The following is a 27,923-nucleotide window of genomic DNA, read 5'->3' on the forward strand; positions in this document are numbered from 1 at the left end:
CAAGAACTAATTTGCATAGTGATAGAGAAAGTAAGTTCTTCATGTTTGTAGACTGACTGCAAACTGCAGTGTTAAAGCACTTGTTATGAGTAGGTAAGTAAGATGAACTCGTTGCTTTTTTTATTAGTATTATTTCACTATTTAACTGCTACACTTGTAATGGAACAATAATGTACAAATGAATTTATTGTTGTTCTTCGAATAAGTATACTTAGATAGCCTATTTATGGGACATAAAAATTAAGAAAGAATAGTGAATCTATTCGATAGCTAAATGTAACCCATGCTGACAAAACATTTTTTACCGATGTCTCCGTAGTTCCCCAGGCTAATGTAACTCTATGTTGGGAAACACGGAACCAATACATTTTCTGAGGTCAAAAATGCAAGCAACTGATTGTTATATATTCGTTAAATACAAAACAAATATAAATTCGTATATAAAAAATACTAATAATAATTCAATAATTTAATAATTAAAAAGAAATAAGGGATCTAGGTCTTAATGAAACTAGTAATAAGATTAAAACTGGGCAAATGTGTCAGAACAGCTGAGTATAGGATGAACAATAAATAGGATACCCTCCACAAAAGGTTTGTACATTTTTTATTCTATAAGCGTACTTTGAATTCCAAGAGCTACCATATTTTTCGAAATTACGTAATCGAGAACACCTAATTAATTACAATGATATAGGGTTTGGTAAATGCGTGATTTGCGATTTTTTAATTTGTATATACTAAAATACTAAAAGGAAGACTATTGTAAATTATGTATTATTGTTCTTCCAATTACGTAGTAAGAATGTACAAAAGTCGCAATAGGGCCAGGGGATAAGGGTCTTGAGTTTCTGACTATGCGAACGTTAAAGTCTACGAATCTTTGACCTGCCCTTGTTGTTCTCGGGCTAAGCTCCGTGTGGGCAGTAATTATTAGAACCCGCCCATTAGCTCTTTTAGGTTCTTATTGGGTCTAAGGTCGCGACGGACGGAACCGTTTCTCAGATAATGTTGATCCTCTGAGACATTCCACAGTGGCCTCTGCAACTGGCCCCATCCAGTGCTTCCAAACGTGTCGCTGTTCTTCACTTCCGGCATCTTCAGTGGTGACTCACCAAAAGCTTCGCCGCGATTGAGGATCTCGGCGACCAGGTAAAATCACTGTTACAGGATTAAAATAATGCAAACGTCACGTGCTTAAGTTTTTTTGCTAACAGCAAAAGCAAAAATAAAATTGTCAATTTTACTATTTTCTTAATTAAATTCTATCTCTGTTGATAACATTTTAATTGACACATATCATCTATGTGACATCGACAGTTTTGAATGAAACTAGTATGTTGTAAATCATTCGTCAGCAGAACCATCAGACATATACAAGGTTATACAACATATTAGTTATATGTATATACAACTTATTGGTTCTTATCATATTATGCTATAGGTGAAACAAACGACGAATGATCTAGCTATTTTGACGTCTATGTAGTTTCTTCTCAAATGATCGCTGGTATTCAATGCCTGAAAAAGAACGAAAAATTACCCGTTTTTCGACATATTTTCCCTGTAACATTAAAAGTAAGCCCTAAATAAAAAAACGTTCTTTTCACATGCTTGCGTGTATCTGAGGACAAATTTTATGTATATGCATCGTACCATTCCCCTCTGAAAGCTTATTACCTAATTATTACATTTCAATTATTACAACATTTGTTACAATTCAGTGCCAGTTATTAATTTTTAAGAACCACGCCATACCAATTACAACATACTTCTGTCTGCTTAGCCACAATCACTTCTGGGCCTATTAAATATTTATGGAGTGTTCATTTTAATGACTGAAATATTTTAATAACTCGAAAATTAATGCATGACTTGTGTTTAAAAATATGGAGGTACTTTGTATCTTCCACATTTTTCGGTATGTTGGTAAAAAGATACAAAATGCTCTATATTTTTATGTAAGTACATAAATGAAAAATTTTTATTTTGAAAAATATATACCAGGTTTGTCAGAAAATAACAGAACTTTTTGAATTAATAAAGATATTTAATGATAGGCGGTGGGCAGCATTGCGATGCGCATAACTTCCTTTGTAACCACATGCTCTTGGATTGTTGATACCTTATTTATTTTTCATGATATTGTTATTTGAGCGCAACGTGTTTCAGTGTTTGTGACGATTTTTGAAATGTGCGATTTTCTGGAACAACAATGCAACGTAAAATTTTCCATGAAACTGGAGAAAACTTTCACAAACTTTTGAAACAAGCTGACGTTGATGATGGTTTGGGTCGTACGGAATGTTAAGAATGGTTTTTCGCAATTTCAAAGCGGTCGCCAGTCAATTGAAAATGATCCTCGAGGCCTTCGAGTTCAACTGATAACTCCTAGTTTCAGAAAGTCAAAGATTTGGACTTCAGATTCGTAATCAGTGACCCAGAAAACCTAATGAACCATTGGGAATTAGGTGTTTATAATTTAGTTCATTTCTTTGTGTATTCACCTAATGCTAATCAATTTCCAAATATCGACGTGTACGCCAAATTAATCAATTTCAACAAAGATTTTTCGAAGAGGAAAAGAGAAATTGGAAAGTTTCTTCAAAATGGCCTTTGAAGAAGAAAGTAATGCTTTCAGATGCCGCAACGAGTTTTCTGGAGAAAAATTACCTCGAAATGTAACATAACCACAAATAAGTATAGTGAAATACCATTTTCTCACTTTTAGATTAAGATATCTCGAAAATTTGACGTGATGAAACAATTTTTAGTTGGATTCAGATTGAGAGCGTTAAAAATCTCAATAAAAAAGTAAAGTCTGGTTTCCAGTTTGAAATTTTCTCGGTCAGTCTTATTATTGTAGATCTTTGTTAATAGTTTTTCAAATTTTTTATGCAAGTTCTGACTTACGACATTGAAACAAAAGTTCAATCAACACAATGGATTGGCAAAGGATCTTCACGACCCAAGTAACCACGTCAGTCTCGTATAGATCCAATGTCAAAGTGATGCTCACCGTTTTTTTTTCCAACTTTAATAGAATTGTACATTTTGAGTTCTTGCCTCAAGGTGAAACAATGTACTATCAAGGCATTTTACAACGGGTTTCGTCAAAAAAATCCCCAAAAAGAGACCAGAGTTGTGGCGAGACAACTCATGGTTCTTGCACCATGACAATGCGCACATACTCAACTTGGTCAATTCGTCAATTTTGTGTCAAAAATCAGATTACTATCCTCCCTCACCTTCCTTACTTGCCGGACCTAGCTCCTTGCGATTTTTTCTTCTTTCCTAAAATAAAATCAGTGCTGAAAGAACGCCGTTTTCAGGCTATTGACGACATCAAAGCAAATTCGTCACTTTAGAGACCATATCAAATGAGGCTATTCAGGAATACTTCGCGAAACGGAAACACCGCTGGGGAAACTGTGTGAATAGGGGAGGGGAGTGATTTGAAGGAAACAAGGACCAATAATATATAAAATTAGTAATAAAGTTTAAAAAAATAGCATAGTTTGCAATTAAATATTTCAAATGCTTAATAGAAGGTTTTTCGTAAAAAAAATGTCTGTCCTTTTTTATGCTATCGATATTGATACTCGTATAAACTGAGCGAAGTATAAAGAACAGCAATTTATGTTCGAAAATACGACTAGATAAAAAGGTGAAGGCGAAGGTTTTTTTACTTAAATTCGTTTTTACGAAAATAATTTTGTGTTATTCATAATTATATTCCTGTTCATATATTATTCATAATTATAGTGTGAGACTAGATATATTAGACTAGTAAGGAATTAAACCTGTCATTTAATACAGTATCTTTGGCCCTGGGGCCAATAAACAACAATTTGAAGGAATAGCGGGTAACGGTACTACAAGAAATCTAAACGAGTCAATCAAAATAATGAATATGATTGATGGACTTGAATTCTTATAGAAAACATAAAATGGCTGGATCCGTTTTCATAATCATCTATATTTTATAATAGGATGTAACACGGTAATACAGGAGACCTAAAAAATTTGGAAGAATTGACAATATCGGAGTTAAAAAAAATCATTTTTGCAAAATTTTCAGAAAATGGAATAAATTTTAAATTGATACAAAATACACTTGACGTTATTTACTATCCTCTTTTACATTATATTAATACTTAAGTTCTTTTCTGGAAATTTTAAAACATTTAATATGAAGAAATACCCGAAGAATTTAGGACTATAAGCATTTTGTTTAGAAAAATTATTCTAACTTTGTTTATAAACAATTAACATATTAGAACAACACATAAACATTGCTTTCCCAAAATCAATCAAGTTTTCGAAATGGAAAAATAATTAATTATTCAACTATACCACTGACAAGGTCAAATTATTATAATAGTTTTTTTATATTTATGTGTGGCCTTTGAAGTTATTAACAAATGCATTTTTAAAGTAGGTAAACTTAAATTATAGTTGGTTAAACGAAAATAACTTGATTGCTTCACATTCAAGTACTTAATATAGATAAAAAAAAAGTAAAATAATAGGTAGTATATCTAAAAAATAAGAATATTGACAAGGTAGTGTACTTGGTTACTTGGTACAATTCTAGTCTTATATGAGTTAAAATTCATTTGTTTGTTGTTCTCTATAACATTGGTAAAAATATGAACAAACTAATAGCATCTATGAATCAATGTCTTGTATAAGTTACTAATTTAGTAATAATAAACTAATTATTAATACAAAAAATTGTAAATATATGAATATAAAAGTAGACATTCATATAAAAAAAATACTTCATTCATGTTATCGAAGGAAACTTAATTTTACTGAACCTATTGGTATTAAAACTGCTAGATTCACCAAATTACCTGCCCCTTGGCTTACTGATAACTTAAAATATATGATCAAGTTAAAGAAAATACATAGCTTACCTATTTAAAGTATAAACGCTCTAAACCTGAATATAAGGTCCTTAGAAATTTTGTCAACAGATCTGTGATGTTTGAAAAAAAAAAGGATTCTTAAATCATCAATTTAAAACTGATCCTAAAAACTTTTGGAAACTTCTTAAAACTCCCCTTTGTCTCACCCTTCGCTGAATACTAGTACTCTTATTTCGGATAGCTATATTAACAAGTCTTATGGTGAATCAGGTATTTACTGATGTTGCTGTGGATAAAATTGACAAAATCATTCGTAAACTTAGATCTTCTGCTAAGGGCTGTGATGGTATTGATTTTAAAATGATATCTCTTGTAACTCCATATTTAAGCAATCATATTACTTTTCTTATAAACAAATGCCTATCGCGAAAATTAGTAGCCCCACAAATATCTCAAAGTTTCGTCCAATTAGTATCCTTCCTACCTTATCAAAAATCCTGGAAAAAGTAGTCTCTGAACAAGTGAGCAACTATTGTAATAAAGCCAATATACTGCCTGATACTCAGTCTGACTTTCGAGCTCAATATACGAGTAGTACTTGTACTGCTCTGCTTAAAGTTACAGATGATCTTATAAGTGATATCGATAAAAATAAATGTGCCTGTCTTATTCTTGTTGATTTTGGTAAACCATTCCACACTTTGGATCGTACAACACTCTGTATTAAGTTAAAATATTTCGGTTTTAGTGACATTGCTGACGCTTTCTTTAAAAGTTATCTGTTGGACCAGACCCAGAGGGTTACTTTGAACGATGACGTAACCAGATTTAATCTTATCTCTGCTGGAGTTCCCCAGGGTAGTGTTCTGGGTCCTCTTGTCTTTTCTATTTATACTGCTGAGTTATCCGTTATTGTCAGTCCCACCAGTATGCGATGACACTCAATTATAATTTTCTTTTTTCCTTTTGACATTTCTTCAACAGTGGCCCTGATCAATACTGATCTAAACTCTATCTCTGATGTATCTTTGGCTCATAATCTTATTTTAAATGAATACAAAACTCAAATGTTAATTTTTAATTTTTGGATATAAAAGGAACGTCATTGTAGATAACCCAGATTTTACTATTATTTTGAATGGACATACTATTGTTCCTACTGAAAACTGCAAAAATCTTGGGTTGAAGGTAGACAATTCTCTTAGATTTGCCAAGCATGCATGTCAGCTTATCTTACTCAGAAATCTTTTGGCAAGCTGAAAGTCCTTTACATGCATAAAGATCTTCTTAGTACTGAAATTAATTTAAAAATCTGTGATTCGCTGATATTATCCACCATTAAACACTGCATGGCCAGAGAATGTCTCCAAAAAGTTCAAAATGCTTGTATCCAGTTGTCCTGTTTGACTTTTAAGTTATTATTATATCATAAACCTGAATATTTAACCTCAAAGCTCATTACAAATTTCAATGTGCATCATTTTTGCCCACGCGTAACAATTGTAACTTTTGTGTTCCAAAGCATAGGACTGCTCTGTTTTACCGGACATTTTCTTACAATGCTATAAAAAATTATAATTCTTTGCCTAATGATGTCAGGTCCCGCAAGTCTATTCACAATTTTTAAAAAAGTCATAAAATATTTTTTAGTTAATCAGTTGGTTGTATTATTTTTATTACTACTGGATTGATTTTTGTCGTAATATGAATAATATGTGCATTTGGGTGTGTTATGTATTTAAATAATTGTTTTTGTTTCTCTTTTATGTTTGCTACTTTATTTGCTATAGCGTATGTTTGTAATGCTTCCTTATTTTCCTGGATGGTTATATGGAAGAGCACCGTAAGGTGAATACTGCTATGCTTTAAATACTTTGTATAAAAAAATTTTTGTGATAGAAATAAAGGCATTATTATTATTAAACTTGACCAAAAAGATATCGAAAATTATTTCGATTAACTTGCATTTATTGCTGTCAAGTTATTATATTATGTAATTATTATATTATTATCTGCAATTTTATTTTACCGACAAACATCTATGTACCTACACAAACAATATTAGCTTTGCTAATTAAATAAATCATATTTACCAAGTTTATTCACATATACATAGGAACAAATAAATTATGAACTATTTTTTTAATTATGATGTTTTTCTGAGGGGATATATGGACTGTTCTCAAAATTTTTTCTCATTCCGCATATCCGATTTACTAAGACTGATGTCTTCACAAAGTAACTGTTTATAATTATAGTGTATCTAGTTCTTATATTTCTTTGACTTTTTTGCGATTTCCAGTATGCAAAATTATAGACCGTACAAAAAAACTGACATAACTAGCGTTTTCAGCAAGTCTAAGTACATGTATATATGATTTCCTTCCGAAAATAATCATCCAGTAACTTTTTTATTTATGAGTTTAGGAAAAAAGTTTTCCATACAAGTTGTGTGGTCTTTTGAGTGTTTAAAAAAATCATTTTTTAAAAAGTGTTCAAGTTATGTAAACGGAATAAATTTCTCTTTTTTTTTCTATTTTTAGATCTGTACGTTTTTCTGATTTCAAAATACACAGAAAGAAATTAATTGTTTTGAATCAAGAATACTATTATTTAGTGTACCTATTCAAACACATGATAATTTTGAATTAATGAAATCGCTCTTCAATCAAGATTTAGCCTAGTCAAATAATTTTTCTAAATTTTACTTAAATAAATAAATATTGACTGAAGAGTAATTTTTATAAATATAGAATTATGTATATGTTATAAATTTATTTAATTTAAAAAAGCGATATAATATATAAAAAAAATTACAAGTACCTATTTTATTTCTCTCGCATTGTTTAAACACCGAATCATATTTCTTTGTCTCATAACATCAGCCTTCCGTTCTACTTTTTACTTCAAATAATTAACCTGATTCGAATAACCTATTTTGTTCTTTAAACCACATCATATACCTATAATCTTAATATTCTTAGGCGCCGCAGTAGATTATACTATCATGTAATTTAACAGCGTTATCGACATTGCTTCGTTTAAAGCCATAGATTTTTACGTAGAACTGAATTAAATATAGACAGAAAAAAGTTAATTGACGCTAATAACCCTAATGAACGTATTAAGCGTCATAGTGATTAGAACTGTGATCTTGGCTCGATTTTAAAATCACTATAATCACGAGTCTACGATTTATGATGGTAGGTATATGAGGTTTGATGAGGAAAACAGATATACACAATAGACAGATATTCATATTCATAACGCCAAGACAGGACGATTTTTGATTGAAGGGGGACATGTTTTCACATAATTTTCTTGTTACAGGCGGTACCCCCTTAGGGAGGGAGTGCAACCCCCAAAAATTTTAATAGAGAAGGATTAAATGAAATCGGTGAAATTCAAAAAATAAAACAAGGTTGTGTAGACAATTTGAATACCGTTCAAACGATCTTAACCCTCCTTCGCTATTAAGATTTTTCAATAAAAAATCGAAATGTTTTGGCGTTTTTCGGAAAAATAATTTTCCGATAAATAATAAGAGTTATTCGCTGTTTCGTTTTCAAGAGCTCACCCTATACTTGAATATCTCCGCATGGGAACAGATGAATGTTAAAATTTTAGAAAAAAAAATAAATAGGTACCTATATATTTTTACGTATAAGAGTGTAACAGAAAGAAAACTAGAATTTAATATCTATACCATTATCTATAATGTTGTTGAAGAGAATAACGGCTGAAAATGTATTGAATTTCATTTATTTAAATGTATAAATAAATAAATAAACTAACTAGAAGTAGGTGTTCCACCTAAGATGGATTTTTCTTTAACTCTGCAACTGTAAAATTTATATAAAAATGGTTTTAATAAAAGTTGCCTGGAATCATGTGGATCATGTAAAGAAAATATTTTTAGCTTTACAGGGTGTCCCATTTCGCGTGGGCGCTACATAACTATGGAACACCCTGTATATTATTGTTTTTTTGAATTCCTAGGTTAATATTATGTAAAGTTTATTAAATGCACATGGTGTTTAAAACTTACCGTTTTTGAGATATTCAGTTGTTTTTGAAGAAAATCACAATTTCAGCTCTCTAAATGAGGCCAGATAGCGTTTAAACCGTAAGAGCTAGAAACCTGTAGTTTTCACAGTTCGTTTTGGCATAAATTACTCTATCTTGTCATCTGTGAGCAAAACGTGTACGTTATTCAGACTCGGAAATACTGAGACCTACATTTAATAATCTTACAAGTTGAAAAGCTTTTTTTTTTCAAATGGAATGACCCATATTAATTGTCAAGGATGAATGCAAAATTGAATGCCCTTTCGACTGGTATAAGGTTGTCCATACTTATATTTAATAGTTTTCCAGAAAAATCAGGTTCTTTTCTAAAGTCCAAAAAAGTAGCTATGTAACAGCGTCAAGAAGAATAGGTACTTAGACTGCTGATTTACATCAATTGCTCGAAGTGTCCTCCATTTTGATTAACGTAATTTCTTGAAATGCTACTCTAATGCGCTGCCACATATATCCGCGGTAGTTGGTGGTGTAACGTAAACTTTGCTTTTTATAAATAAAATAAGTCGCAACTTGTCATATCTGGATACCTTGAAGGCCAACTCACTGGTCCCCCGCGCCCAATCCATCTGTTGGCAAAAGTTTCGTGTAAAAACTGACGAACCGCAGCGATATTGTGATGTGGAGCACCATCGTGTTGCATCCACATTCTTCGAAGTGTAGCTAAATGCATGTCCCCTAACAAATCTTCTAGAGTGTTTGTTAAAAAGTTTAAATAAACTGCTCCAGTTAGATGCTGGTCAAGAATGAATGGTCCACTGACATGGGTTCCCAAAATTGCTTCCCACACGTTCAAAGACTATCGTTGGTTATAAGTTGTTCGGAATTGCTGAGGATTTACTGTGTCATAATAATGGCAATTATGACTATCAATGAAATCATTTTTATGAAAAGTAGCCTCATCGGAGAACATGACCCGTTTAAAAAAATCATCATCTTGATTTAACGTTTCAAGTGCCCACTGACAAAACTCCAGTCTCCGTTGAAAGTCTACTTTTAGTAACTCTTGGTGTAATTGGATGCGATAAGAATGTGCTGTGCTTTTGTAAAATCTTATGTATCGACATTGTACTAATACAATTGCAAGGCCTTCTTGACGCTGTTACATAGCTACTTTTTCGGACTTTAGAAAAGAATATGATTCTTCTGCAAAACTGTTATTGCGTGTTTTCGGCAAATTATTATATAAACTTATAGAAATTCAAGTCCTTATTTTAGTTCAACCGTCATTAGAGGAGATTACTTGTTTAAATTTGAATAAATTGGAATTTACATATAACGAAGTACCTAATAAAATACACATTATGATAAAACCTCAAATATATTTCTGTGGCTTCCTTGATATTTTTTATAAATATGTATCTGTAATTAAATTATTGTAGGGCAATAAATACAAGGTGCGTTTCAAATTGAACAGGAATTTTCAAAAATAGATACTTTTAGTGAGAGGCAATTACATTCGTCGGAAAGGCGGATCCTTCACTGATGTACTGTAAAAATTTCATGACATTTGGATTACTAGAAGCAAAGTTATCGCGTCTGTGTCATCGTCACAAAAATGAGCATCGAACAAAGAGCTAATATTAAGTTTTGTTTGAAACTCGGTAAAATTTTTATAAAAAAGTTTCAACAGATGAACCAAGTTTATGGCGATGATTGTTTATCCCGTAGAGTTCATGAGTGGGATATGCGGTTTAAAAACAGTCATGAGGATATAAATGATGAGCAACATGTTGGCCAACCGAAATCCGTGATCACTTCCATTAAACTGTGCCTGAAATCATCAAAAATTAGCCAAAATCTTCATTGAAATTCATGGAATTGGAATTGGCATCTCAAAAACATTTGGACTTATCGAAAAGTATGTGCACGGTTTATTCCGCACAAGTTGATTGACGACAAAAAATTGTTCAGAATTCAGCATTGGAAGGGCATCATCAAGAAGACCAAAAAAGGCAAAAACTAATAATATGATCCAGAAACCGAGCGACAAAAATGCCAAGTGGAAGGTGCCAGACGAAACTCAAAAAATCTCTTGCGATTCCAGGGGCATTGTCCACAAAGAGTTCGTTCCACTGAGCCAAACCTTTTTACCTTGTATATGGTTCTGTGAAAAAAATACAGTCCACTGATACATTATTTTAATAATTTTCTGAAAATTGCGGTTTTAAAAATGTGTTACCTATCGTATTATTATTTATATTGTAGTGTAGATACATAACATTTTTCATGGGTATATTTATGAATATCATCATTATTATTTATGGAAATTACTTTCTAATTATTTTTATTTCGACAGCTATGACACTGATGAAACATTTTTTGTATGTGGAAAGGGAACTGGTTTTTCACTTAGTACAGATTCATCATGTTATTAGTAATTTGATACAACTTAAATTATAAAAGCTCTAAGAAATACTTGCTAAATATAATACTAAATTGTATAATTTATAAATAAATGAAACAATTAATTGCAATTCATTATTCTTGTAATCCTGTTATTGCTTCTTGAGAAATTCCCATCTATATAGGTAATGTAACTTTTAGCACACATTAATTACACAGTATACAATTATGTAATATTATTTTATTTTGTTAGTTAATAAGTACATTTTTCTACGAATTAAAATTATTGCATTTCTTACTTTTGTATCCCATCGTTAAAATAAAGTGGTATACATTTTATAAGTTTCGTAACTTTTAATTTTTTTTTATTATTCAGTTTTACTATTTTGATAAAAAAATTTATAAGTCCATCTAATAACCTTCCATTTGTAAAGTATAAACAGAACGGAATCTATTTTAGTTGTAGCCATGACAACATAACGACAGGTAGTAAACAATGTAATGTGACGCAGTATCAATCAAAAACTTGTTATATTGACAGTTATGACGTTATGACGGTGGGTAATTGGGAATAAAATTATTAGTTAAGCAAAATTTATATTCGTGAGTCCCACGAAAAAATTTAGTGATGGAACTAATATCATCCCCCAGTCCACACTTTATTCCAGGGTAAGGCTGAAAACAGTAAAATATTTACATTTTTTAATATATTAGAAAACTGTAAGATGATTTATCAAACTATTTGTTTGCTGCAAATAAATGCGCATAAAAGTTATAGTTTCGATGAAGATATATAAACAAACAACTCATTGGTAGGTACCATTAACCAAATAATTTTAAGTAATTACTGCCATGATGCATATCTAATTACTTCATGCTAAAAAAAATGTTGAGTTATAGTTATTATAATTAATATTAATTACTTCCTTATGATACCTACTTTCCCCAAAACCAACAAGAAACCATGCATAAAACCAAACCATAGATTCTAATGAGAAGAAAATTGCACATACTTAAGTTAACTGTTTGTTAATTGGTTTTGCATCTTCAGATACACTGGCTTTTGCCCCCAGTATAAATATAGATTAGGAGATACTTATGGCACCACAACTCACAAAGTACTTTTGGATCCCACAGTACACCATGCTGAAAAGCTCGTGCTGTCCGATAGGACAGCAGATGATTTTAATGTAAGCAATACAAAAAAAAACTTATTTTTAACTAAATATTGTTATAATTTAAGTCGTTCCGACCATCTATCAGAGACATCGATATAGTGAACGATAGACATGGAGACACCATATACAAGCATCCCATAGTACCTGGTTATGAAGGTAAATCAAGTACCTAACTGTGAGATAAATATCTATAGGCACAACTGTTCGTTGCAGGATTCGTGCCCAAGGAACATGGAAAATTTGGACAAACTTACACCGTCCAGGCCACTGAAGCTTTGGCCGATTTTGAGAAACTCCAAAATTCTAACAGAATCGCTCAGAATCAGATAACAAAAATCGGTTACCTCCAAGATAATAAGTGGGATCCAAAAACATTAGACGACAAAACTGTAAGTATTCTTTAAAATATAATTCCATTTTTTCTTTCTTTACAAAACTGGCTTCGAGATCAACGATGTGTGTGGAGAAAGAGGCGGCGTATTAATAGTTGTAAAAATACTTTCTAGTTGACCACTAGTCAGTTCAAGCTGCCTTTGTTGGAAGTGAGGCCAGAATGTTCAGGGTTTTTGCGAAATTTGCTAGTACCAGAACCTTGTCTAACGCCACCGACCCATTCCCTAAGCCCGTATTTCTCTGACAACACAGATACTGAAAAATACTTGAAATCAGGTGACTATAATAACATAAACATAAGTTAAATTTATACGACAAACCTAAGAACAACCTAATATAAACAATAATGGTAAACCAAACCAAACTGGTAAAAATCCTAAAAAACTGTAAAATTCAGCAACTAAATAAAATGTTGCAAAGGGTGTCCCTGCACAATGCTGCCAACTCTTCGTAATAAAACTGGTATACAATTCAAATTCTGCATTACTTTTGGTACACCCTTTAGTTGTTGAAATTGTTCGCAGTTTGGTATTATTCTATCCAGTATTTAGAGGCTTTATAGTTTTTTTTTACAGATAGATTTTTTTTCTTCAAATGTCAGAAGTGTCAGAATGCCACTTAAATTTTATTCAGTATAACCGTTATGTGCATATATCTAATTATTTTATTTGTTGATCAAGTAAATGCTATATCGAAACATTTAACGATTCACAATGTACGACAGGTTGTATAACTCGTTTTTGCAACAGCACAGATATACAGCAGGCCCGGGAAAACGTAAGTAAATACTGATTAAATGTAGGAAAGAAGTAATGTCAGTGTATCACAAAAATGTAAAAATAATGTGGTTTTAGAATTATTGCTTTCATTAGAATGTTACGTTTCATGATACACAATATCCCACATCTGTCGTTGTCATTGATATTGACATTTCAATTCAATTTTAGTATTCCGTCAAATTGACATTAGCGATTGGGACAATTGAGGACTTAAGAGCATATACTACATGGAGGAAGCATGCTTACGAGTGAAAGAGAGAGAAAGAAATAGTTTGGATAGGTACTATTTTACTCTGTTGTGCAGGCACGTGATTGGCTAACGCTCGCCGCCGATTGGGCGAAGGACGGAATCTCCCCACTCTTCCTCAACGATTAGAGAGAGAGAGCGAGTACCCAAACTATCGCCTTTTCTCTCTACAGCATCTGCACCTTTTAACGTGCGTTGCTTCCTCCATGTAGTATATGCTCTAAGATTAAAGGTTAAAGAAATTAGTGGTGAAAGAAAAAAACATGCAAATAATATCAATGAAATACCAAGGATGATTCTTATGAACTAGTTAGGAAGGAATTGTTATGCTATCAATTCGGCATAATGTTTTACCACCTTATCCAATGCTGATCTCATCTGCAATAAAGTGATTGACGTAGTCCTAACCCTATAGGAAATTTTCGTTTCTTGTGGTCTTCTGTTTCAAAGTAAAAAGTCATCGTAAGCTTAAACTTTCGACATCTAAATTGCACATTTTTCTTCTGTGTTCCTAAGACGTTTTGGCTCAAGAATTACTGTTAATATGGACCCAAAATTTGAAAATAAAAATGCAGCAAAGGCAAAATTTAATGAAGGTAGATAAAGAATAACATATTTTTGCAGGTTTCACCGGACATGTGCCATTTGGTTACGCCACGCTGGGCAAAACCAATCAGCAAATGACAAACAGCGCCCTATGCGATTTCACATCGTCCTATAGAAAGAGGTTGAGCAATGAATGGGCCCCTGTTCAGATTGATAGGCCCGAGCCACCATTACTGATACAGCCTGCTGAAATTTATCACAGACACATAGGGCAGCTCCCCAATTACGGTGGTCACATACCCGGTGCGATATTCAGGTAAAAAACATTAAACATAAATAAGAATTATGATTATGGTCGATAAAATACTTGGATATAGACGGATAGGACGTTCTAAATTGGAACTTTTGAAGACTGTCGATCTGGTTTGGTGGTTATTAAATCACCATCCAATAAATAAGCCTCAGATAAGGATCGATCGTAACAGTTGTTTCTTTTTAGTAGAAAAATTTGTTTATATCTTTTAACTTTGTTTAATTTTTAGATCTTTTGATATTTCTAGATATACAGCGTGTCCCACTAGTGCGGGAAAGTCCAATATCTATGTTAAAATGAGGAATATATGAAATTTTCTTTTTACTGTGTTGCCACATTTCTCGGAATGTACAAATTAAAAATATATTCAACTATACAGTGTGTTCCACTTTTCCTGGACGGACACCAACTTTGGTTTTTTAAATGGAAACACACATTTTTTATATTTTTTCAGATTCTACATCAAAAATAAAGGGTACTTTGTGTAGAATAGTTCTATTCAAATATTCACAGTTTTTGAGATATCTCGGATACAGAGCGTTGCATTTAAAAAATCGAGATTTTTCAATTTTTCAATTGGCAATTTTGACATGATATTTTGGTCACCCTGTATAACGCAGGCCAGTTTTTGGAGCATGATTCGGAAGAATCATCCTTACTAAACATTTGATAAAAAAATGGGCTTAGTAGCTATTAGTATAACCTGTCAGTATCAGAAAATGTAAGCAACCAATATCGACTAGAAAAACCTTTCAAGCGAGATATCTCAAAAACTGTGAATATTTGAATAGAACTATTCTACACAAAGTACCATTTATTTTTGATGTAGAATCCGAAAAAAATATAAAAAATGTGTGTTTCCATTTAAAAAACCAAAGTTGGTGTCTGTCCAGGAAAAGTGGAACACCCTGTATAGTTGAATATATTTTTAATTTGTACATTCCGAAAAATGTGGCAACAGTAAAAAGAAAATTACATATATTCCTCATTTTAACATAGATATTGGACTTTCCCGCACTAGTGGGACACGCTGTATATCGCCTTTCCTCAGAAAAACTCTGAACTTGAAGAAATTATCCAAGCATCTTTAAACACTTTCAAACTAAACTATTTATTTCGCTTTATTTCTTAATTCCTATTTTTTATATAACAGTAAAATGTATTTTTTGAAAGGTAATATAACATTGATTTCATTATTTTTAGATATGGCAAGACCTATGGCAACGACACGAGGGACGCGAAAAGGTGGCTTCGTGGAGATTTTTCTCCATAAAAATTGTTTAAACATTTTGAGATATTTTATTAACAGAATAAAGGTATCAACTGTTTAGGTAGTTTTAATTATTCAATTTTTTCAACAATTCGGCAGCTTTCTCCAAATTTTCTTGTTTCTGAAATCAAAATTATTGTTTTGTAGATAACTTTGATATTGAAACTTGGTAACTCACTTTAATATAACAGAATCGTACATAATTTTCGATTACTTCCTTGTTTTTTTCGTTATAGAATGCTGATGGTGGTATTCCTCCAAGTCCAATGTTTTTTATCAACCATTTCGTAAATCGCTCATCTTTATTCTCACCTTTCTCCGAGCTTAAGTTTATGCGCGATTCTGAAATCACAAAATTATATAATGCTTGCAATTGATGGACAATGTTTTGGATATACATATTTGGAAAACTGGCAAAACAATAAAACACAAATACAGGGATGGCGTGTATAATCTATAAAAGTTAAACTACAACTTCCTGATGATATTTGTAATAGAAAAGTCTTATACGAAAAAGTTTTATCTTCCCGTTTTTTTTTTTGTAAATTAAAGTTCATTTATTCAACGAAAATGAAGGCCGATTCTGTGTTATTTATTAAAAACTTTAGAAATATACTAGTAATACTAAAAAAAGGTTAAGTTACATTGTCAAAAAATTTTTGAAGTCAACTGATTTTGTATTAGTATCTATTGAATTCATTATTCACTTAATTATTAAATATTAAGCATCGTCCATCGACCCATCAGTGTTAAAAAGTGAAATATTCCAGACAAAAGTTTTTATTTTGTAATTCCACGATAGCGACTGTAATTTTTATAAATAAGTTAAAAATAGGAATAGCGTGCCGATTACATTAAAAACGAGATTCTTATTTCTTACTTTGCTTAATTTTTTAGTTTGTACACAAACTAGTTTTACAATTAACCGAGAAAACAATCGTGTCGATATGGTGTTAGTGTATGGTGCAGCCGGAGAAAATGCGCTCTCGGCGACTAGATTTTACGAGGAACGATGGCCACAACGTCACCTCCTATGTGCAAATACAATTCTACGGTTCAACGGCTCCGAGATACGGGAAGTGTTATTTCTCGATGAGAAGGACGTGGTCAGTAAGTGAACCTTAATGTTGAAGATGCAGTGTTGAAAAATCTTGACGAAGACCCCACAATTAGTACTCGACGACTCGCACAGCAAGTAGGAACCTTATCTCGTACCATACATTGCATCTTAAAGCGCCAGCTGTTGCATTCCTATCATGTGCAACCAGTTCAACAGATTTTACCCCCGTATTGTGATCAACGAATCCGTTTTTGCAGACGGTTTTTACGGCAATGTGCCAATCAAGTGGACTGGGTGTGTCGGTGCCATGCCTGTATCCGCGCTAATGGGGATCAATTTGAACATTTTCTCTATAAATGGTAAGTTTTATTTCATTTTGTTCCATATTTTAATGGAGCTTGTTTAGTGCACGCAGTTGACAACTACAGACGCTTACGGGTGTGGTTTTGTTTGCAAACTCTTGCACTAACAGCAATACATTTAAGATAGTAATTACTATTAATTCACAGCCACACAAAAAAAAAGTTGGGTATACTTTTTATTCGACATATATTTTTCGTAGTAATTTGGCCTCCTGAACACGAATCTGGGATCAGAATTGGCCCATCACGTCACAATTTTTTGCTAACCTCAAAAAACTTGTGAAAAATAGTAAAAATTTATGAAAATTTACTAGGAAAATTTGGAAAAATATTTATTTCCACATCAAATAGTACATTTTTATGTAAAAGACTCTGCTGAATTCAAATCCACTGTCAGAATTGAGCTAGAACCTGTGGTTTTTTTTCTAACCTCAAAAAACCGAGCAGGAATCGCTATTTTCAAATTCTGAGCGGATTTTGACCAGATTTTGTATAAAAGGGTTTTTTGGGTCGCTGATTACGAATATGAATTCACATTGTAAAAATTCAAGATAGCTGATCCAATATGACGGGTGTACTTTTTTGAAATCCACCGATTTCAGTAAAATTTGGATTGATCATAAGGATTGCTGGTTGATCTCACCTTCATTAATCACACATCTGGAGCCAGATTTTCATAAATCAAGGTAAAAGATTCCACTCCGTCTAAAAATGTGACTTCGCTTAAAAAAAATGACTTAAGGACTCTACACATGTAATGATGTGTAAGGTTATTTGCTTGTTTCCATGGGACAAGACAAAAAAGTTTCTACTTTATTCTTTCATTTATTTAGTCGTGCATGGGCTTATGGTTTTCCAATCAGATTTTTTTAATTACTGTGCAGTTTTCCTATGGCATTTAGATGCTTTTATTTCTTAATAATTTTAAAGTTCAAGGAGAAGGACACATTACTGCCACACAGCATATCACTGCATCTGCTTATGCCTTCAATCTAAAAATGTGACTTTGCCGAAAAAATGCCGCCTACTCGGCCTAAAATTATGACTGCCTACAAATTTGATTCCACCAGAAAATCTGGCTCCAGATGTATGATTAATGAAGGTGAGGTCAACCAGCAATCCTTATGATGCCAAATTTTACTGAAATCGGTGTGGATTTCAAAAAAGTACACCCGCCATATTGGATCAGCCATCTTGAATTTTTACAATGTGAAATCATATTCGTAATCAGCGACCCAAAAACCCCTTTAAACAAAATCTGCTCAGAATTGGCGATTCCTGCTCGGTTTTTTGAGGTTAGAAAAAAAACCACACGTGCTAGCTCAATTCTGACAGTGGATTTGAATTCAGCAGTCTTTTACATAAAAATGTACTATTTGATGTGGAAATAAATTTTTTTCCAAATTTTTTTCCAAATTTTCCCAGCAAATTTTCATCAATTTTTACTATTTTCACAAGTTTTTTGAGGTTAGGAGAAAATTTTGACGTGATGGGCCAATTCTGATCCCAGATTCGTGTTCAGGAGACCAAATTACTACGAAAAATATATGTCGCATAAAAAGTATACCTAACTTTTTTTTGTGTGGCTGTGTTATTATAAGAAAATATCAGTTTTCTTTAATATCTATTTTTCTTTATATTTTTGCATTGAAAAATTCACCAAAAATTGATAAGTATCTTTCTATCTTTCAACGACGATTTGTTTACGCGGCTGGTCTACAGCAAGTAACTCATCGCACAGCACACGAACAGGACCATTCCAGAGAAAATATTTTGATCCATAATTGAACTTTAATTTACCAAAAAAAAAGCGGAAAAATAGAACTTTTTCGCATAAGACTTTTCTATTACAAATATCGTTAGGAAGCTGTAGTTTAATTTTTACAGATTATACACGCCACACCCTGTATAATAGGTTACCTAATTGAGACCAGTCTGCTATTATAAGAAATCCCCCATCAGGAACTACGGGTTTCATATTAGCTTCACAAAGTTTCTTTACAATGTAGTCTCGTTTTTCCTTTAATTCATTTTGCAACGTGACGAAATAAGAATCTGGCTCCCCAAAACGGGATAATTCCTGTTCCACTGCTATAGCTATGGCTTCCTGAAATAAAAGAAATGTACAACTTTTGCACTAAAGTATCTTTTATCCAGTGAACAAATTCGTTATGATATTTACTTCAGTAGGAGTGCTTCCACCATATACTGAATAGTGATGAACAATTTGTAAGGATCTTAATAAATTAGCAGATCCATATACCCATCCCACTTTCCAACCTGTTGCACAGAAGGTTTTCCCTGCAGATCCAATGGTTACGGTTCTTTCCCACATCCCGGGTAGAGATGCTAAAAGGCACACTTGAAGTTAAAAAGTTTTAAAAATACAATCTAATAGATAAGAAAGAGAAACCCTTATGTTAAAAAGTACCAGTAAAGCGACATTTAAAATTATATACGAAAAAGTATACAAATTTTAAATATTTTTTACATCTAAAAATTTGAAAAGTTAAGTCAGCAAATGTAATTTCACAGACATATATCTTGACTATTTCTGCAGGGAGTAAGAATTGAAAAATAATGTGTATTTCTATTATCTATATACCTATTCTAATATGTTCATTTGGTTTATATACCATAAATTCGTACACCTCATCAGATATACACAGAACATTCCACTTTTTGCACAAATCGGCTATTAAAGTCAATTCCGACAAATCAAATACTTTTCCTAAGGGATTGTTGGGAGTGTTCAGGATAATAGCCTTGGTTTTATTATTAAATAAGCTTTCCAATTCCTTCGGATCAAAAACCCAATCTGCAGAACTAGAAATCCCATCAGATTTTGATTTCTAAAATTAGAAGAATGGTTATTAAAATAATTGCTTCATTCTTTACTTTAGGCTTTAACACAATCACAGACAGAAGCAAATATTTACAAAGCCATATACAATGAGTTACATTTATGCCTTGGAATAATGCAAATAATTATCTTTCTGAAAAAATATGTAAGAATCAGTTGTCTAATACAACTTATACAGACTGTTACAAATTCGCTTCTCACTACAGGGATCTCAAAATGCGTGGTGGTAATAGTTTATATGACTAAATGTATTTCACAGGGTCTAACGACACTTAGAGTGTCGAACAAAGAAATCTAAATAAAAAATTTAGATAAATTTGGAACGAATACAATGAAGACAAATTTTTCGAGACAAAACGTCTGAATCTGGTTCGGGCTGAGGCAGTACAGTATTGGGGGTCATGAAGGCTTGCAAAAAATGTAATGAAATTTCCAGGGTCGTATTTAAAAAAATGATTTTGATGATGGTCCTAGAAAGACGAAACGTTACATATAAAATTTGATTATGCCATTCGATAGAAGGAAAAAAGCATCTCTTACCGTTTTCGAGATCCCTGTAGTGAGAAGCGAATTTGTAACAGCATGTATATTATATAAAATAAATATTAATTTGATACGGGAACACGCAATTTACTTGTTTATTTGTATGTAGATTATTTTAACAGACGATATAATACATTGAAATAAACAAAAAACCTTATATGACATGGCTCATAAACTCAATCATTTCAGAGAAAAAAAATTATTAAAATCTCCAACTTGATGTACAAAAGTTCGATTAATTAAGGAATATTGACATAACTGCGGGCATAGAATACCATAAAATAAAATGGTTACCACTTTTTTGACTCTTTTATGCTTAATTCTAAAAAATAATTAGCGTTGTAATAAAAAAATTTGATAAAATTCATATCGAGCTGTTTATTAACACGAGGTACTAAGGTGTCTAGCAAACACCAAAACGCAATTCAGTTGGTATCTGGATTCGACCGTGTCGGAGTGTTTTTTGCATACAACTATTTCCTTTTCTTGAGGTGTTTTCCAGCAAGTGCGCGAAAATTGGATTCGAAGGTGTCGTGCGTGCATCGAAAATGGTGGTGGACATTTTGAGCATATATTGTAGTTTGTTTTGTACTTGTGCGTTTAAAAATTACCGCATTTTGTTTATTGGTAAGTACCTAAATTATTTTTAATACATACGATTATTTGGACGACGTGAATCTTTGGGTACTTTAACATATTTTTCAAATAGGTAATTTGATTAAAAGTTAAGTTCCTGCTTTAAGAGATTCGTAATTACTAAAATTCAAGCTAAAATTTAAGCACAATACTATCTTCATACTACAAAATCGATACATTTAATTTTATTTATTTAAAAACGGGAAAACAATTGTCTTGAAATTTACTAAATGTTCCACAATAATAGCTGTTTAAATTTTTTCCGTAGGACAAGTCTGCCCCGTGTACACGTGGTGTGCAGCAGCAAATTAAACGCTTCTGTCACGTAGTGGTGAAACTCCCTAATATTAATACTCGCTGTATTTTGAAAAGTGTTAATCTTACGCCCCTGTAATATACTCTATCTCATGTCGAAGTAATGGCAGTCAAACTTCTTACACCCTGTATACATTTTATTTAATTAATCGGATATGATTATGTTATTCAAATTTTACAATTCTTTTATTTCTAATGTCCATAAATTACAGCACATATCTACATATTTTAGAAAACGTAGGTATATCGTATTTCAAACCGATTTTATTCCAGAAAATTTATATTGTAGTTAAGTTATTGTATTTCAAAAATGTAAAATGAGATATGTGACCATGTTCAAGGATTGATGCACTTGTATTATGGCTATGAAAATGATTATGTGAATGGTATTGCTCCTAAAATACACGATGAAAGGCTTGATTTTACACTATTCTAAACTTCCTGAATCTGTTTCAATGAATAAAATAATTGCTCTAACTTTGCAATCACTTACAGTAAATAAAAAAAAATAAGAAAACGCCTACATTTTTTTGAATAAGTCAAGTATCAAGTTGAAATAAACATACGAACAAATAACTATACTCGTATCTCCTTTACCAGAAGAATATTTTAAAAATTTTAAATTATGAACTAATATAATTATTCATACTGTGTTTGGGCAACCGCACGGAAGAAAAAAACAGTAAAAATTTTATCAAAAATATATGCTGCAGTAGATGTATGAAGTTGAAACCTTTTTTTTTTCCTCAATTCAAAAATATCCAATCATCTACTTTGTACTTTGTACAATATTCAAATATTTACTTAAGATATTTAATATTTAAAGATAAACTTTCTGACATAAAGTGCCTCATTTCATATTTCTACTTACAATTAAACATATTTGTTACAACAATAGTTTCTTTTTGTCTACCTCAGGAACATCGTACTTGTATCTTTGATACAACAATACTTTTTGTCTTTAATCTCTAATGTACCTACTTTAAGTATTCAACATTGTATTCGTAGTATATTGTGATTACTTGAATGCAAGTATTCTGGATTCGAGTACGTAAATGGTAGGTCTTTAAATGCTGTATTCGGTACTCATGAATACTTTCAACAGAGTATCAGTATTCATGGACTGAATACCTTTTCCGAATTCACACCCGGCTCTGATAATTATTATTATTTGGTTAAGATCCATCTGACGCTTTCTGAAGTATAAATGATGTTTTCTGACTTTCTCTGTAATATAAAATTTTCTGAAATGGAATAAGATATACAAAATAACTCCTTCCAAAAGTAAATTTACAGTTCCTGAAGTACACATGGAAAAACTGCGGTGTAATGTAAATTTACGAGTATACATACTGTTTACTACAAACCTACCGGTTTCAGTGCAACGAACTTTGGCACACCTCCAGCTATTTTGATCAATGGAACATACACATCAAAATAAGGCTCTATGATAATGACCTCATCTCCGTCGCCAACTAGTCCAGTAACAGCGCAAAATAGTCCTTCACTTGCTCCCAGAGTGATCAAAATTTCTGTTTCTGCATCCACATCTCTCTTCAGCAGTTTGGTATACAACTTCGCGAGTACGTTTACCAGATGTAGGTGGCCCTTTCAAGTTAAAATTATGTAATACAATTCAAGAGAATAAATTTAACGACTTACAGTTGGCCTGCAATACTGATGCAAAAGTGGATCGTCTCTATTCAAAACTTCTTTCAGAGCGTCTGTGACAAATTTCGGAGGAGAGAAATCTGGAAATCCTAAGCCTAAGTTTAGAGGTTTATATTTTTCAGCTAATTCGGCATATTCCTTCCTAGAATTAATTAATTAAATGTACAAAGAGTCAATTAACAGTACTACACAAATTGATACGAGGTCTGTTTAGAAAATAACCGAACTCTTTGAATTACCTACGCGCTAATGGAGATACGTGTATTTAGTGATATGCGGTTGCCAGCATGGCGTTGCGCTTGCGCATAACCTGCTCTGTAACCATATATTCTTGGATTTATTGATATCTCATTTAGTTTTCGTGATATTGTTATTTGAGTGTAATGTGTTTAAGTGTTAGTGACGATTTTTGAAATAGATATAGAAATGGATACAGTGAATTAATTTTTTTAGAAATATTTTTGATAAAACTTTTTAATACAAGAAAAACAAAAAATATTTATAAATAACTAAAAAAATTAAGAAATTCAACGAAAATTAATCTCGGATTTTTTGAAAATTTGTCGACCACTAATAAAATCTTCATGGTTGTCAGAAATAAGCTAAAAATTAAAAACGTTCTTTATTCCCCCTATATAAAATTGGTGCGTTACATATAACTTTAGTTGCACACTGTTAAACTTTTATTCTGAATCCGATAGATAAAAATTTATTTTTTTAATTTAAAATTCCCGATCTAAATTTTTAAAATATGGAAATCTATTACTTTCTAACATAAAATTATATATTTTTAAATTCTTTTGTCAAGAAATATTTATACTAATTTATTACAATTATTGTTTTTTAAAAAAATAAAATAGTGTATTAATTTTCAAAATTAAAGTTTAAGTAAATAAAATATTTTATTAAAAATGTTCAATCTAATCTAATATTTATCTGGTACAATTAACAAAAACTGCTATCAATAAAAACATTTTTTTTTCAGTACCTAATTAAGTACGTAAGTAATTTCTGCAGACTTGAAAAATACCATTTACACACTCCTTTAAATTGCAACACTCGCGTTCGGCTAGCGCCGCGACATTTTCATACAAATAAACAGGACTTTTTAAAAATAAGAACAATAAAAAGTCGGATGTCCTTCAGGATGTCGGTACAAGCCTTTTGGATAGTTTTTACGTCCACATAACGCTTTCCTTTCATCGGCAAAGGCATTTTTCCGAAAAGGTAAAAGTCGCACGATGCCAAATCAGGCGGATACTGGGAGTGGTTGACAGTTAAAATGCTATTTTTGGACAAACAATCGACATTCTGGCCGAATACGACGAATACGATGCACGAAACACTTCCAAACGCCAAGATAAACGTGTGCCTTAACGGTTTAGCCCGATGGAATGAACTTTTTATGAACAATGCCCTTGGAATCGTAAAAGCAAATCAACATTGTCTTCACTTTTGACTTCTCCAAACGAGATTTTTTGAGTTTTGGTTTGTTTGGCGCCATCCACTCGGCATTTTGGCGCTTGGTTTCTGGATCATATTGAAAACACTGCGTTTAATCACGTCACAGTATTGTAACGGAAATTTTTGTTCTTGATGATGTCCTTGGAATGTTGAAATCTGAGCAATTTTTGGTCGTCAGTCAACTTATGCGGAACAAACCGTGCACACACTTTTCGGTAGCCCGAATATTCAGCCAAAATGCGATAAATTGATATTTTTGAGATGCTCAATTCCAATTTCATAAATTTCAGTTAAGATTTTTGTTGATCTTTGATGAATTTACGCACAGTTTCGTTGGAATCTGCGGTGATCACGGATTATAATAAAATATAATTTAATAATAATGATATAATTTAAAAAAATAAAGTTACAATTAAAATGTATGTACATTTTTAAGATCCACTCTGTATAAATATTATAATTATATATATTTCAAAAGCAGAAAAATAGTTATTCTCTTTTCTAAATGCGTTAAAANTTATACATACCAATTTATTACAATTGCTTTTTTAAAAAATAACCTAGTGTATTAATTTTCAAAATTAGTTTAAATAAAATATTTTATTAAAAATTTTCAGTCTATAATATTTTCTTAGCTTTAGAAAATGTTTGTACTTTTTTCGAATTTCTGGAAAGAGGCAGCTGCCCCCTTGGCGGCGCTCTTGGAACAGTGTGTGAATAGGAGAGGGTAGTACTTTGAAGGAGACAAGGACCAATAATGTACAAAGTTAATAATAAAGTCTAAAAATGTAAAGTTCGCTTATTTTCTGGACAGACCTCGTATGTATTATTGTATTCTAAATAAAGTAAAAAGTCTAAAATTTAAATGGAATATCAAATAAAGCCAAAAACCATACAAAAGATATCCAACCCCAACTACTCTGTAAGCTATATACTCCAACTAACGTTGAATTATATCATAAATATAATAAATTATTTACCTAAATAAAAATTTAAAATGATAAATTTAATTACACATACCTTGCATATTGAAATTGTTAAATAATGTAATCTTTCAAGGAAATATCTTGTATTTTTGTTCTAACATCACACTTAAAAAATATCAACAGGTATAGTCTTTCCGATATCAATTGAAGCACCAACAAGATGACAGTATGTACCAAGTTCGGTCGTTGTCACAGCAACTCGGCATTGAAATATTTGAAAAACTTGTTCCCATATTTATTTAGCCATAGCCGTCTGGTCGAACGAAACGTGCAGGTGGTAGAAATGTATACGCTCAGTTGAAGAATGAGCGTGCGGGCAAACAGCAATACGCATTGTTGTTCTGGTTCACTGCGTCATAAATTTCAGTTGTCGACAAGTCACCTGGCAGTGCAGTGCAGCAATGCGGAATTTGGTGTGATTCAAATAATTTTAATTTATTATAGGCACCCTTCTATTAATCATTCAGAGAAAAATAAGAGGGATATTTGATTTACTAATATTATTACAACATGGCATTTTGGAGACCTTTTGAAACGGAACAAAACGAAATTTACCATCAATATAATAAAATTGTTTGAGGACATAAACATATAACAGAAATTTTCTACACATTATATACAAATTATTATAATTTTTTACCTTTAGCAGTCCCTTAGGGACGCCTATGAAACTCATTAAATTTGATTGCTTGTTTTTTTTTATACATGTTCAACTGACTTCGGAAAGACTATAACATAAAGTTGTTTTTCATTCGTGATGTTGCTCTACTTATCAGTAACAGTTTGCGAACAAATATTCATTCAGGAAGAAAACATTTTTGTTGCAATATAACTATTAAAATAAAATTAATGATTTGATACTACATTTTCAATATTTTTAATCAAGTTTGGATAAACTTATTATGAATTTCTATTAAATCAACTGCAATTTCCATTCCTTATTTACATTTGCAAAAAAAATAATTTCTAGCATTCAAACAAGCTGTGCTAATTTTTGTGCTATAAAAAATTAAAATAACACGCCTACTTACCAGATACTTTTTTCTACTCCTTGTAGCCGTGGCAAAATAGCTAGTTTATCAGACATTTCACTATAAAACTTAGTTCATTCCGTTTAAAAACAATGCTGGCCTTATAATTCAATTTCGCTGTACTGTTCCGTACTTTTATTTTGGTAAACAAGAACAATGATAATTGCTTTCACGATAAAGTTATTTAAGATAATTCTCCTTTTTATTTACAATGAGTTTATGAATTAATGTTGTTAAACATAACAACGTTGAGACAATAGTGTCGTTATTAACGATTTGGATTCAATTTCGACCGTATCTGAACTGAAACTGGCTATTTTCAGAACTTTAGATTTCAACATCGGTTGTCGAAAGCCTGAAAGACGTCGACATGGCAGCAGTAGAGATAAACAACTAAAAAACTATCATAAGTTGTACGGGGTGTTTTAAGTTTTCTACGTCTCAGCTTTGCTACGAAGAAAAAAAAATGTATGGTCTCAAATTTGGAATAAAAATTTCAGGCCAAAGTATAACGTCAATGTTGTTTTTCCAAGGAATATTTGTTATGAAAATTTATTGCTCCATCTGTTTAGAAGTTACGTACAAATATAAATCAGAAAAATTATATTACACGTATGTCGAACAAGTAAAAGATAGGTTAACACATTCCAATAATTTTATCGTTAATTATTATCATAAAATTGTGGCATTTTTAAATTTGATCAAAAATTCAATCACACTAAATTGGAGTATTAAATAATGTTCTTTATTTTAGTTAAGTTATCACAAGTAATAAATATTTATCAAAGATTCTTTGTTATTTATTAAAGTTTGTGATAATTTTGTTCTACATTTTTAATAGGTACACATTCTCGTATATATTTCTCAACAATTTTTTAACGTCAATTTAAAACACCCTGTACCTATAACGAAAACAAATTTTGGTTACATTTAGTTATAAAGAGTTCTTCTAACGTTATCAAT

At 31.7% G+C, this 27,923-nt stretch overlaps 2 protein-coding genes across 2 annotated transcripts; one reads left to right on the top strand and one right to left on the bottom strand.

Moving 5' to 3' along the window:
- LOC108914773 (UPF0605 protein CG18335-like) lies at positions 1–16,087 on the top strand. Its single transcript, XM_018720656.1, has 7 exons — positions 1–93; positions 12,355–12,493; positions 12,547–12,637; positions 12,695–12,870; positions 12,988–13,150; positions 14,525–14,762; positions 15,963–16,087. Exons 1-7 carry the CDS (start codon positions 86–88, stop codon positions 16,030–16,032), a joined length of 885 nt encoding a protein of 294 aa, XP_018576172.1. The 5' UTR covers positions 1–85; the 3' UTR covers positions 16,033–16,087.
- Positions 16,045–27,134, bottom strand: LOC108914763 (kynurenine--oxoglutarate transaminase 3-like). Its single transcript, XM_018720646.2, has 8 exons — positions 26,961–27,134; positions 23,471–23,621; positions 23,180–23,416; positions 20,057–20,303; positions 19,634–19,800; positions 19,372–19,558; positions 16,208–16,371; positions 16,045–16,150 (listed from the first exon to the last, which is right to left on the bottom strand). Exons 1-8 carry the CDS (start codon positions 27,014–27,016, stop codon positions 16,097–16,099), a joined length of 1,263 nt encoding a protein of 420 aa, XP_018576162.1. The 5' UTR covers positions 27,017–27,134; the 3' UTR covers positions 16,045–16,096.
- Between the last annotated feature and the right edge of the window lie 789 nt (positions 27,135–27,923).

This window comes from Anoplophora glabripennis, unplaced genomic scaffold, assembly GCF_000390285.2.
Source record: "Anoplophora glabripennis isolate ALB-LARVAE unplaced genomic scaffold, Agla_2.0 scaffold19, whole genome shotgun sequence".
NCBI classification, from domain to species: domain Eukaryota; kingdom Metazoa; phylum Arthropoda; class Insecta; order Coleoptera; family Cerambycidae; genus Anoplophora; species Anoplophora glabripennis.

Excerpts from the sequence above, each read along its gene's own strand:
- LOC108914763 (XM_018720646.2), bottom strand. The coding sequence starts at position 27,016 with ATGTCTGATAAACTAGCTATTTTGCCACGGCTACAAGGAGTAGAAAAA. Across the intron at positions 20,304-23,179 it reads AGTTCGTTGCACTGAAACCG|AAATCAAAATCTGATGGGAT; the intron begins GTAGGTTTGTAG and ends TTCTAATTTTAG. Across the intron at positions 16,372-19,371 it reads AGCAGACTGGTCTCAATTAG|AATCGCGCATAAACTTAAGC; the intron begins GTAACCTATTAT and ends TTGTGATTTCAG.
- LOC108914773 (XM_018720656.1), top strand. Across the intron at positions 12,494-12,546 it reads GGACAGCAGATGATTTTAAT|TCGTTCCGACCATCTATCAG; the intron begins GTAAGCAATACA and ends TTATAATTTAAG. Across the intron at positions 13,151-14,524 it reads TGAAAAATACTTGAAATCAG|GTTTCACCGGACATGTGCCA; the intron begins GTGACTATAATA and ends ATATTTTTGCAG.